The sequence below is a fragment of the Electrophorus electricus genome, chromosome 22 (assembly GCF_013358815.1).
Source record: "Electrophorus electricus isolate fEleEle1 chromosome 22, fEleEle1.pri, whole genome shotgun sequence".
Classification (NCBI taxonomy): Eukaryota; Metazoa; Chordata; class Actinopteri; order Gymnotiformes; family Gymnotidae; genus Electrophorus; species Electrophorus electricus.
Window position 1 is genome coordinate 2,888,137 of NC_049556.1, and position 13,966 is coordinate 2,902,102.

Here is a 13,966-nt window from a genome sequence, read left to right on the forward strand (position 1 = left end):
ACGTATTTGTAAGAGTAGTAGCTATATGTATATGCGCGCGATGCTGTTGGTGCTATAAACATGCAAAAACGTAACAGGGAATACGTTCAGGAATGTACACTGGAGGCAAATAAAAAGTACGGCTAGAAATGTGTTGCCGTGAGCCCGCCTCAGAAGTAGGCGTATCGTCTTGCTTTTTGAAATGCGCGCGTTGTGGAACACGGGCCAATTGTCTTGATGTGACGTGGCCTTGTTCGTCCAATGGATGGCAGGCTTACTGAAGACGCCCAATGAGCGCAGGTTGGCGTTATGGCTTAAAAAGGGTGCCGTCTGAGTTGCTTCTTATTCTCTTTCTTTGTGAGTTAAGGATAGAGTTCTGCCGCTATGGCAAGAACGAAGCAGACCGCCCGTAAGTCCACCGGTGGTAAAGCCCCGAGAAAGCAGCTTGCCACTAAGGCTGCCCGCAAGAGCGCCCCAGCCACCGGCGGCGTGAAGAAGCCTCATCGTTACAGGCCTGGTACAGTAGCTCTGAGGGAGATTCGTCGTTATCAGAAGTCTACCGAGTTGCTGATCCGCAAACTGCCCTTCCAGCGCCTGGTGAGAGAAATTGCTCAGGATTTCAAGACCGATCTCCGTTTCCAGAGCTCGGCCGTTATGGCCTTGCAGGAGGCTAGCGAGGCATACCTGGTGGGCTTGTTCGAGGATACTAACTTGTGCGCAATCCACGCCAAGAGAGTCACCATCATGCCCAAGGACATCCAGTTGGCCCGCCGCATTCGCGGAGAGCGTGCTTAAACTGATCGCTCGGCGTCATGTCCCAAACTACCCAAAGGCTCTTTTAAGAGCCACCTAATCGTTTCGCTACAAAATGAGCAAGTGGCCTTAGCAACGCTTGAAACTGATGCGTCGTTGTTATAACGTGTATCTGGCATGTGTTTCTAGGTTACGCAATCTAAAGTAGGTTTAGGAGGGTTAATTATGTAGCTGAGAAAGTATGGCAACGGAGGGATTTTTATATAGTAGGATTGGGCAAGAAAAAGGCCTTCGATTATATTTCTAGAGACTAATGGTGTACATTGCAACATTATGGTTTTCCAGAGAGGTTTGTCAATATTAAATTATTGTATCAGTTAAGAGGCGCTTTGAAATGTATGAAGTTGTGGCTGGAGCGAAATTAAATGAAAGTCAAAGTGAAGGGGTATGGATAGGAGATGGGCAACCTGTACCAATAGATGTAGAAATAAAAAAATGAAATTAAAATATTAGGTTTGATGGTAGTAAATGGTAGAAGTAGCGAACGGAATTGGGAGAAGAAGAAGTGAATGGAATGTGTGTCATACCTCTACAACACTGGACCGGAAGTAACAGTGGATAAAGACTGATTCCATTCAGAGGTACAATTTTAATTTCATATATTTAATGTAAAGTGGCATTCACTGTTCATTTTATAATGCATTATTGTGGAATTATGTTCTTCATGTTTTTGTTTGATCTATTATTTCACGTTCATGTTTGATCTATTATTTTACTCTTCTTTATTGTTGTTGTTTACATACCTTATTGATAGGGGTAATGGTTCAAAAATGTGAGAGGACTATTATTCTGTTGTTGAATTCTTGATTGTAAAATATATAAAAATATATAACTGTTTTGGCCAAAATATTCACGACTACCGTTTCCTTTCAATATAACGCGTTTAAACTACTTTCTGTACATTTCTATGACTTTTTTTACGCTATACTTAAAACGTACCTCTTTTCTCAACATCTCATAACTTGTCTTCTTATTCGTATTCGTTAATTAATGTGTTGATTGTTTTAATGTATTTGTTTCTGCATCTTTGTCATAGTAAAGCAACCTTGAGTCTGTGAAAGGTTCTATATAAATTAAACTTATTATTTATTATTATTCTACAAGTGCCATGTTTCTGATGGAACTCCACATTTTCCATTTCAATTTATATATTTTTAAAGCTAAAACGTGACTAAAAATACAAATAAAACCGTCTAGAAGAGCAAGTGCCATGGGAGGTAATAATATAAATGATCCTCTGCTGCCATCTTGTGGCCAAAAATGGAAAACTTCCATGATATTCAATCATTAAGGGCACCTCTTTTTAATCAGAACGCTATCAGAATGTAAAAGTATATTGAAGAACAATTAGCCAGTTTCTCTTGGGAGAAACAACAACAACAACAACAACATTAATAATAATAAGCATATGGAGTGGGTATGTCCTTCTCAGAAATCATTTCTAGGCTTAGCTGACAGCCACTGTCATAAAGGTTTCTTTGCTTTTGGATCTGCTGTTGAAATAAACAGAATAATCTTTCATCATAAAAAACCAAGCCCTAACAAATCTTCTTCTTCTTCTTACTACTGTAAGCCTACTCATGGTTAGTTAGAGGATACTTATATTTATTTCTTTATGTGTTTATTTTATTCATGTTCCACAAGCACTTAATATGTGAGATCAAAGCATGCTTTTCATGCATTTATTTCCATAATCTCATTATGGTCTTTTTTCTTTATTTTTTTTCTTTTGTGAACTACTGAAATTACCCATCTGGAACCCCATAGTTGGTTTGTTTGCTGTACTATGTACCAGGCCTCCTTAACAGATAGCATGTCATACAACAATATTTACAGTGGTATGCAACGGTTTGGGCACCCCTGGTCAAAATGTATGTTACTGTGAACAGATAAGCAAGTTGAAGATGAAATGCTCCCCAAAATGCTTAGTACCTAGTAGCACCTCCTTTGGCAAGCATCTCATCTTGTAAGCACTTTGTGTAGCCAGCCAAAAGTCTTCCGATTCTTGTTTGAGGGATTTTCATCCATTCTTCCTTGCAACAGTCTCCTAGTTCTGTGAGATTCCTGGGCTGTCTTGCATGCACTGTTCTTTTGATGTCTATCCATAGATTTCAATGCTGTTCAGATCAGGGGACTGTGAGGGCCATGGCTAAACCTTCAGCTTGCACCTTTTGAGGTAGTTTATTATGGATTTTGAGGTGTGTTTAGGATCATTATCCATTTGTATAAGCCATCCTCTTTTCAACCTCAGCATTTTTACAGAATGGTGTTATGCTTGCTTCCAGAATTTTCTGGAAGTTCATTGAATCCATTTCCCCCTCTACCCGTGAAAACTTCCCCGTGCCATTGGCTGCAATACTACCCCAAAACTATTTTTTGTCAGAGAGAGAGTGAGTGAGTGAGTGAGTGAGTGAGTGTGTGTGTGTGTGCTACTGTTTGTTTTGATGTAGCTCTGCATTTGCATTTCCTAAAAGAAAGGGGATGAAAGAAATAACTACAAAGAGTAACAATAGCACTGGAAGAACAAGTATAATAACAATGTACAATTAGACTATTTATTCAGGGGGTTGAGAAATATTACTGACACATGGTTCTAAACTATCACTTTTGAACATGCCTTCAAATCACTTTGGCAAACACTGTTGAAAGCATGACGATCATAAACACACGGTGCACAAGCGTTAAGCTGTTCCACAAATCTAATAATAAATGGCCAACAGTTCTTGATTCCAAATGAAACTGTCCCTTCAGGTCTCTTGAAGACAGAAAGAAGTCAACTCTCATTTTGTTGTGGCTGCTTTTACAGTTTGGCCACAAGATGGTAACGAAGCTCCATCTATCACAACATCCCAATCAGTATTAGTGTGTTTTACTAGGCATCATTTAGCCAATTTAGTTTTCTTGTTTTTTTTATTTGAAATATACTTCTATTCCTCCTCTTCCTCCCCCTTTTCCTACTGTTAATAATAATAGTAGTAATAATAACAATAATAGTGGTGGTGATCATGTTAACAAAAATATTAATAATAATAGGGTAGTTTCCCTGTGCTGAGTTCAAGCTGCCCTCCAGTACAGGTTTCAAGCTTCACATTTTAAGTAAAGCTACTTGACAGTGATGATAAAATTCCCAACCCAGCAGTTGAGTCATACTTTTTACAATATTTTATTGAGCATTTTCTTTTGGAATGTAGTCATTGAAGGCTCTTGAATGCTGTATTTGGGCATACAAGTGTGTTTTCCTATGATTTACAAGCGTAGTGATGTCCTTTATTAATGCTTGAAGGACGAGGGTACGTGGACGGAGTTATGTTATGTGAAAATAGCAGTTAAGCTGCCACTGTTGCAGAGGAAGATGAAAGTGAGAAGACAGCAGTTTCTCTAACCTGAACTACATGTTGTTCTTGGCTGGTGGGAACCCTAAGAGGCCTAATGAACACACGGATTAGGAGTGTGTATATAATTTCTATATTTTCCAGCAAGAGTCTTTAAACTTAGGGCTTTTCAGCACCAGTGCTGAGGACCTACTTCCATTCTGACTCTTCTTCTTTTGATTAGTAGCAGTTGTAACAATTGTAGGCCAGCTTATGCTGCACGGAATCTTTTGTTGTCTTTGCTTGTTTGTTATCGTTCTTTTTCTTCCCTTACGTTGTTGTTCGTTGTTATTGTCTAAGATCTCTTAGATGTTCTATCTATGAATTGTCGTTTTGCCAAATAGTATTGAGTTTTTATTCCAGTCTGGCTAAGTGTTGTGCTGGAGGCGTTTGGAGGGGCATGGTATTTAGCTCCGCCTCCTCGAGTGCTCCTTGTCTTCAACCAGGTCCTTTAGAAGAGAATAATAGTGGCGCACTGGGTGAAAGCGCTTCATTATTTCTCTTTTCTTTGAGTGGTGAAAGAAGCCTAAGCGATGTCTGGAAGAGGAAAGGGTGGTAAGGGCCTTGGGAAAGGAGGCGCTAAGCGTCACCGTAAGGTGCTCCGCGACAACATCCAGGGTATCACTAAGCCCGCTATCCGCCGTCTGGCTCGTCGTGGCGGCGTCAAGCGCATCTCCGGTCTGATCTACGAGGAGACCCGTGGTGTGCTGAAAGTGTTCCTGGAGAACGTTATCAGGGACGCGGTCACCTACACCGAGCATGCCAAGCGGAAGACGGTCACCGCCATGGACGTGGTTTATGCTCTGAAACGCCAGGGACGTACTCTGTACGGCTTCGGAGGTTAAACGCTGAGTTCCAAAACGATCAAACCAACGGCTCTTTTAAGAGCCACCCATCCACTCGGTTAAAGAGTTGTTTTGTGTGTCTATGAGCGCCTATAAGTGTAGTGCCTGAATGCGCACAAACGACGTTTAGTTCTATATTGATGAGAGCTGTAACACGCTTTTAAACGTCTGCATGTTGTAGGCTCCAAATCCTAGCCCAAAATAAGACGATAATGTTAAAAACAATACCTGGTACAACCGATTGTGTGCGTGTGAGTTAAAAAGGTTGAAAACGATTGATTATTGGAGGAAAAAAATACATTTTGGACTCTTGGAGGTATATAAATGGATGATGTTTACCTAATTTACAGATGTAAATTGTATTGTTAATGTATAGAGTGAAGGTAGTCTGGGTCCTCCGGTGGATCTTGTTTGTGAGGCTTTTGTGAAGGAGTGTGTGTGTGTATTGAATTGAATTGTTTCAATAAAGTCAATTTAAAAATGGATTAAGAGGTGAACGCTATGGGGTGGCGGAGCAACGATAGGGTGGTTCCTGTGAGAGGAGGGGTTGTTTTCTGGCCAATGATGGCTTGTCATGACCGAGGAGGGGAGGGTGTGTTCAAATTAGAATACCAGAGTCTAAATAAACTGGGTGTTCAGGCGCCGTTTTTTATTCTGTTGTGGTTTACTCAGCAACGAGCGTCATGCCCGAGCCTGCCAAGTCCGCGCCGAAGAAGGGATCCAAAAAAGCCGTGACTAAGACGGCCGGTAAAGGAGGCAAGAAACGCAGAAAGTCGAGGAAGGAAAGTTATGCTATCTACGTGTATAAAGTCCTGAAACAGGTCCACCCCGACACCGGTATCTCTTCCAAGGCTATGGGGATCATGAATTCCTTTGTGAATGATATCTTCGAGCGCATCGCTGGTGAGGCTTCTCGGCTCGCTCACTACAACAAGCGTTCAACCATCACCTCCAGGGAGATCCAGACCGCCGTGCGCCTTCTGCTTCCTGGTGAGCTGGCCAAGCACGCCGTATCTGAGGGTACAAAGGCCGTCACCAAGTACACCAGCTCCAAGTAAAGCGTCTTAGTGCGACTTGACTAACCCAAAGGCTCTTTTAAGAGCCACCCACGTTTTCATCAAAGAGATTTTCTATCATGAGAGTGCATGTATGGTAAAACGAGAATAGAGTTCTAGCCGAAGTGGTGCTTGTGCGCTTTGGCCTCGTTTCTCTTCCTATTTTCTGCGCGTTTTATTAATCCATTTTCATAGCCTTTATTCAGCTGCATGTAGCTTGCAATATATTAAATGTGTTAGACACTTGTCAGTGATCAGTGTTTTATTTATTTGTATGTGTGTGTGTGTGTGTGTGTATGTATGTATATATGTATATATATAATGCTCTTGTATCCTACAAGCATGCCATGCCATAATATTCTTTTCACATATTTGCTGTAGAAGTCTAGTCATCTGCAGATGTTTTGCATTTTCCCACTCCTTGTACTGCATACACATGGCAGCTATTTTTACAGGCAATTCCTACCACTTTCATAACAGTTTATTCATTCTATTCTTAATGGTCTAGGCCTACGTGACCCCTTTGCCCCACAGGTCATTTGCAAGGTGCCTCTGTAATGTCCCATGCAAGAGACTGAAGTCTTGGAAGACTCGTGTATGCGCATATGTATGTGTAAGCCATAGACAGACAGAGAGAGAGAGAGAAGTGGAAGTCATGCAAGGTATGTGTATTCTGGGAGTGCTATTAATGAGTCACACTCATAGAATCACAGCATATGGGGAAAAAAAACTCAGTAAAATAAACTATTTTTTTGAGCTGACCCAGTAAACAAACCTTATGTATGTTCTTTAGAACATTTTCTGAATCATCTCATCAATAAGATTTTGATCTAAAATGAAACATCACAAGGCAAGTTTGTCTATTGCCATTCAAAGTGCACAAAGCAATACAGAAGGTAAGGGTTAAACCCATGACATGGCCTCACAACTAACTTTTTCTCAGCTTGAGGGTTCAGATGAGGTCAGTGTAATGCATTTTAGAGTTAGAGTTTACTTGGTTATTCAAATGAAGTTTCTGATGAGGCAGGGTAATTCACTTTAGGGTTAGAGTGAACTTGGGGTTATTCTGAAGAGGCAGGGTAATGCACTTTAGGATTGGGTCTTGGGCCCACAGCAATAATTTGAGCTCGGACACCTGACGGTGTTCACGTGGTCTCCTCCCCTGATGAGGTGCACCTGATGCTAGCCCAACAAGAGGACGGCTACCTGATGAGGAGCACCAGATTTGGGCTGATTTGACAAAGACACTTGGGTTTTTAAATCATTTTATTAAGTTTTCATATCAGAAAAACAAACAATGAAAACATTACTTATGAGCGGCATTATAAAACAATATTTCATAAGAGAGAATCTATACTTTACAATAATTTTTCATCTGTCAATTCTCATAATTTTTGTAAGAAAACTTTCACTTGTTCATTTGAGACAAAGGTATTTTCCATAGTCATTTTAATTCCTGTAGACCAAATTAGATTCACAATTATGCATATACATATCCACACAATGAAATATTACTTATGGAAGGCATTATTGAACAGTATTTCATAGGAAAAAATCCAGACTTTATAATCATTTTTCATCTTCCGGTTCTTTTTTTTTCTTTTGAAAAACAAACAAAGCAAGATTAAATATAGACTAAATCACAGATAAAACATCTCACTTGAAACTTTCCAAACTTTACACTTCACGCAAATCCATGCTGCAAACATTTTAAGATTTCCCATGGTATATCATTTTTCATCTTGTCATGCTTTTGTCTCTTTTTTAACTTTACTATACATTGTTTCACTACTTGTTCACTGGACACAGAAGTATTTTCAATAGTCATTTTAGCTCTTGCAGACCAAATTTGATTCACAATTGTACATATACATATCCAAAACAAAATCCTCTTTTTACAGTGTATGTTCACATTATAAGCATCATATATAATGTTTTTGCGATTAAATTCTATGTTTAAACCAAACCTGAATTGTTCCCATATTTCTTTAGATCTATAGCAGTCCACCAACAGATGCCTATTGTTTCTTTCTCTTTACAGTTAGGCATTGGGCATTCGGTCGTCTTCCCAAAGCAACTCCATTTAACCACAGACCTCGTTGGTAGCCTACCCACTGTGGCAAGTCACATCTTCTCCTTTATTTTCTCTAACATGTTCTCCTGATAGCAAATTCAACAGATTTTTCTCCCTTTCATCGCAATCACCAAACTGTATCTGCCCCTTGTACTTATGATCTGCTATACTTTTATAAATAGTTTTACTCGATAGCGTTCTCCAATCGATCTTCAAACTTTTACATTTATCAACAAAATCTGAGTACAAGAGTTTATAGTATAGTACACTCTTCCTTTTCTTTCCTTTCTTCTTTTCCCAGTCTGAGATTTCACCAATCCATTTAGCTTTCCTACCAATGCTTGTATTGACTTGTCTACAAAAACTTATTTTTAATTTATCGCCAAGTTCTACTGCACCTAAGCCTCCATTTTCTTTATTCTTATATACATAGTCCCTTTTTGTGACTTCTCTGTTATTACCCCACATTGTTCTAATACAGATTTTATTCAGTTCGGTCACTATTTTTTCCGCTGGAGGAGAAACAATAGACAGAAATAAAAGTTTTGATAAAATGAAAGTCTTAATTAGTTTGATCTTCAATTTGTAACTCACACCCCAGTGTATAATCCTCTTTGATTCCTCTGTGATTTCCTGTAGTATCTTTCAGTTACTCTCAACTATTCCCCAATCCAAACCGCCTCAGCCTTGGAATGATTCAAAGATGCCCCGGATACATGTTCATACAAGTCAAAATGTTCGAAGATCCTATCTAAATCTTTTTGAGTTTTTACAAAAACTTTTACGTCATCCACATGTGCAGATACAACACATTTCTGTAAATTACTGGTGATCTGAACTCCCTTTAGCAAATTGTCATTTTTTAGTTTCAATAATAATGAACTTATGGCTAAAATATACAATGCTGCACTCAAAGGGCACCCTTGTTTAACCCCTCTATGGATAGCAATTTTGTCTGTCAAGCCTCTGTTCACATTAAGCAAAACAGTCTATTTCAAATACAAAAGCTTAATCATTTTTATAAATCCTTCCGGGAATTCATTCCATAACTGACCACAAGTAGTCACGTGATATCGAGTCAAAGGCTTTCTTCTGATCTAAGGTGACTATATAAAACCCAGACTTATTCATACTTTTTTTTTGTGTGATAAGTTCTCTTATCATGCATAAGTTATCCCACATATTCCTCCCTTTAATTGCACATGTGGGTCCAGGGGCGATGTGGCACAGGCAGGGGCTGTAACTTCCCAGCAGGGAGAGTGCGAGGTGTGCGTGACTGGGCACAGACTACACAAGACATTATGTAATCATGTGTCTCATCAGGAAGGGAGGGCCACCAAAACTTATGGGACAACATGCGCGTGGTGCGATTGATACCAGGATGTACATTACATAAGGTCGTATGAGCCCATTCTAGTAACATTCCTCTGAGGGAAGCTTCCTTTCCTCAGTTTGGACAGAGCACTCTCCACCATTTCACTGCGAGTTATACTGTGTATGACTATGTATGTGACGAATAAACCGAACTTGAACTTGAATGTATCATTTTTCTTGGGGACATTCCTCTGGGCTAGAGTCATCCTTCAGAGCATTCTCCAGGTTGTCTTGGAAGCCCCACCATATGGTAGCTAGAAAGCAGCTATTTGGCAGGATGGTCTCAGGATTCGGGTTGGTCTCTCCCTTGTCATAGATGTTTGACAAGGCATCCACCTTTTGATTCTTGGAAGCGGGTCTGTAAGACACTGTGAAGTTAAACCGAGAGAAGAACAATGATCACCTAGCTTGTCTTGGGTTGAGTCGTCGAGCTGTAGGTACTCTAGATTTTGATGGTCCATGAATAGCAAGAAGGGATGTTTAGGCCCTTCTAACCAGTGTCTCAATTGCTCTAGGGCAAGTTTTACCATGAGAAGTTCCCGGTTTCCTATATCAAAATTCCTCTCGGCAGGTTGTAGTTCCCAGGAGTAGAAAGCACAAGGGTACAGTCAAGGTGGGGTGCCTCTGTGACAGGACTGCCCCCACTCCTACCTCAGAAGCATCCACTTCCACCATGAAGGGAAGAGAAGGGTCAGGCTCACTGAAGGGGGCCTTTGTTTTGGCACCCATTCTCTAAGTCAGGAAGGCCTGATCCATGGCCATGGTCCACTGAAGCTGCTGTCTGCCTTGTTTCTTGAGGAGGTCCAAAAGGGGAACAGCTATGTCACCAAACCCCCGAATGAACCTTCTGTAGAAGTTGACAAAACCCAAGATTTGTAGCAACTCCTTGATGGTGGTGGGTTTAGGCTAATTTTGGATTGCAATCACCTTATCAGGATCCATGGAGAAGACTCCTGGTTTGAGGGTACACCCTAGAAAAGTAACACAGTTCCTTTGGAACTTGCACTTCTTGGCCTTGGCATACAGGTGATGTTGTTGGAGACGCGTCAGGACAGCCATTACATGATGCACATGCTCCACTTCGGATTGGGAAAACACAAGGATGTCGTCTATGTACACTATCAGGAACCGGGCGGGCCCAAAATAGCATACCCAAATAAATGATTTATAATATCGAATATTCTTAAAGTACAGTGGCACTTGTGTGCTTTGGCCTCGTTTCTCTTCCCCTTTTCTGCGCGTTTTATTAATCCATTTCCGTACCCTTTATTCGGCCGCATGTAGCTTGCAATGTATTAAATGTCTTTGAACACTGACACACAAGTGTCTGTTTTATTTATTTGTTTGTTTGTGTGTGTATATATGTATGTATATATATTTAGGCTCTGATGTATCCTACAAGCATGCCATGTCACCTTGGCAACTATTGTAATCTTCATAGCCCACATTATGACATTATTTCCTGTTGTTACCTTTCATTAGTAGCTGTTAATATTCTTTTCACATGTTTTGCCCTGTTTGCTGTAGAAGAAGTCTAGTCATCTGCAGATGTTTAGCATTTGCCCACTCCTTGTACTGCATACACATGGCAGCTATTCTTTACAGTCAATTCCTACCACTTTCACAACAGTTTATTCATTCTATTCTTAATGGTCTAGGCCTACGTGACCCCTTTGCCCCACGGGTCATTTGCAAGGTGCCTCTGTAATGTCCCATGCAAGAGACTGAGAAGTCTTGGAAGACCCAGCATGTGTGTGCACACATCTATGTGTATGTGTAAGCCATAGACAGAGAGAGAGAGAAGTGGAAGTCATGCAAGGTATGTGTATTCTGGGAATGCTATTAATGAGCCACAGAACTGTGACTCATAGAATCACAGCATATGGGGGAAAGAAAATCAGTACAATAGATTATTTTTTAGAGCTGACCCAGTAAACCCATGACAGGGCCTCACAAAAACTCACTTTGTCTCTGCTTGTCATTAGGCTTCTTATGAAGTTAAGGATTGCATCCCTTCATTTATTGCACTAAAGTTAGGAGAAAACTGTCCAGATAGGCCTTTGAGTGATATTCTGTTTGGGAGTAGGTTACACATGTGCCATACCATAGAAGTGTGGTGCTATAAATGTTATTGGGGTTTGCAAGAAGGTAAAGCTTGGAAAGAGATTATGAAGTTATTGTAATTCACCTTAGGGTTAAAGTGAACGGGGTTCTTCAAATGAAGTTTCTGATGAGGCAGGGTAATGCACTTTAGGCTTAGAGTGAACTTGGGGTTATTCAGATGAGGGTTCTGATGAGGTCAGGGTAATTCACTTTAGGTTTAGAACTTGGGCCCCCAGCGATGATTTGAGCTCGGACACCTGACGATGCTCACGTGGTCTCCTCCCCTGATGAGGTGCACCTGATGCCATCCCAATAAGAGGATGTCCACCTGCTGAGGAGCACCATCCCGAGTGAGAGTATCCGTTTTGGGGGCTTCTTTTGACTAAGACTGGGATGATTTAACAAAGACACTTGGCTGTGCGAGGAACTCTCTCACATAACCACACTCTCCTGCATCCCACACCTGTGTTTTACTGATACCTACATAAGGCTTTTTTCAACTAGTGCACACACCACTGCCACACTCGTAAAACGTCCATACCTTTGCTCAGGCTCTCCTTCAACGCGCACGTGGGAACTTGCTAGACGTATGCCTTCATTTCTCACATTTTCAGGTCCCACAGCAGTAGAAATGGACCATGTCTTATTTGGAGCGGCAGTCGCGCAGTGCCTTTTTGAGGGAGCTGTGCAAAACGAGATGGGGCTGCACTGGCTTTTCTGGCACGCAAATGAACCACAGAGCCCTTTCTTTCCAAACGCGTTGTTTGACGCCTTACAAATTGCTTTAGCGTGTATATTTAGAGCCGGATTTGTCATGAGAAAACACAAGCGCGAGCAGCTCACGGAAGCACAGACGCCGAGGGCTGGGCGGGTTGAGTCTACACCGTCCTCATGCGGCATTTAAGGCCGGCCCCTCGCTAGCAGGGAGGATCAACTCAACAGAGCCGTGTGTTCGACATAGTGTGCTGTTTGCGCGCGTCTAGTTTCTCGTAGTTAACACGACGATGGCAGAAGTAGCTCCAGCCCCCGCCGCCGCTGCGCCGGCCAAAGCGCCCAAGAAGAAAGCTGCTGCGAGGCCCAAGAAAGCGGGACCCAGCGTCGGTGAGCTTATCGTCAAAGCTGTTTCTGCTTCCAAAGAACGGAGCGGCGTCTCTCTCGCCGCTCTGAAGAAAGCTCTGGCTGCGGGCGGTTACGACGTGGAGAAGAACAACACTCGCGTCAAGCTTGCTATCAAAAGCTTGGTGACAAAGGGAACTCTGGTGCAGACCAAAGGTACCGGTGCCTCTGGATCTTTTAAGATCAACAAGAAGCAAGCTGAAGCCAAGAAGACGCCCGCTAAGAAAGCCGCGCCTAAGGCGAAAAAAGCGCCCGCCAAGAAACCTGCCGCGGCTAAAAAGCCCAAGAAGGTAGCGGCAAAGAAGCCCGCCGCCGCCGCCGCTGCAAAGAAGTCTCCCAAGAAGGCGAAGAAACCTGCTGCCGCCGCGAAAGCCACCAAGAGCCCTAAGAAAGCAAAGAAGCCGGCCGCCCCGAAGAAGGCAGCCAAGAGCCCCAAGAAGGCAAAGACTGTCAAGCCCAAGACTGCCAAGCCAAAGGCTGCAAAGGCGAAAAAAGCTGCCCCCAAGAAGAAGTAAACGTGCATGTTTTCATGTCTTGGTATCCCCAAAAGGCTCTTTTAAGAGCCACCCACTTTTTCCAAAGAGCGGTTTTCTTTAAACTCTCGAAATGATTACGAGCGAACAAATACGGCCAGGTGTGTAATTGGAGTTTATTTTAACTTGCGATTTCATCCATACAGTATGACTGAGGACTACTGACATTTGGGAGAAAAGGGAAGGTATTGGGTTTAAATGGGGTGGCAACAGGAAAAAAGTATTATGTATGGAGTGTTTTTAATGAGAATTTGACTGAGAATGTGAAGGACTTTTGTTGATGATTGATTGATTGTGTGATAAATTCGAAGATTTGGAAAACGCGATGTAAGATGATTATTGAGCAATGTATAATACCTGCAGAAACTGTTTAAACAGATCGTGTGTGAGTTAAAAGGGTTGAAGACGATTGATAGAGGAAAAAAGACATTTCCCTGGGTTTTTTGGACATAGAAATGGATGATGTATACCTAATTTACAGATGTAAATTGTATTGTTAATGTATAGAGTGAAGGTAGTCTGGGTCCTCCGGTGGATATTGTTTGTGAGGTTTTTGTGATGGAGTGTTTTCAATTGACTTTATTAAGAAAATTCAATACAAAGTGGAAAGGGAGGCCGGCTTTGGAAGTGAACGAGTGCTTCGCGATTGGTTATTCGTCCTGTCCTCCTTAGCCAATAGGAGAGGAGTTGACTTTGCTATATC

The 13,966-nt window shown here is 41.7% G+C and overlaps 3 protein-coding genes across 3 annotated transcripts; all 3 read left to right on the top strand.

Annotated features, from left to right (window-relative positions):
• The first annotated feature begins 299 nt into the window (after nt 1-299).
• On the top strand, nt 300-1,153 carry LOC118240567 (histone H3). The gene has a single exon (XM_035521462.1). It carries the CDS (start codon nt 364-366, stop codon nt 772-774), a length of 411 nt encoding a protein of 136 aa, XP_035377355.1. The 5' UTR covers nt 300-363; the 3' UTR covers nt 775-1,153.
• Nucleotides 1,154-5,676: 4,523 nt separating this feature from the next.
• Nucleotides 5,677-6,290, top strand: LOC118240578 (histone H2B). Its single transcript, XM_035521474.1, has one exon. It carries the CDS (start codon nt 5,692-5,694, stop codon nt 6,064-6,066), a length of 375 nt encoding a protein of 124 aa, XP_035377367.1. The 5' UTR covers nt 5,677-5,691; the 3' UTR covers nt 6,067-6,290.
• A 6,318-nt stretch (nt 6,291-12,608) lies between these two features.
• LOC118240565 (histone H1-like) lies at nt 12,609-13,282 on the top strand. Its single transcript, XM_035521459.1, has one exon. The coding sequence runs from the start codon at nt 12,619-12,621 to the stop codon at nt 13,243-13,245; it is 627 nt and encodes a 208-aa protein (XP_035377352.1). The 5' UTR covers nt 12,609-12,618; the 3' UTR covers nt 13,246-13,282.
• The last annotated feature ends 684 nt before the right edge of the window (nt 13,283-13,966 follow it).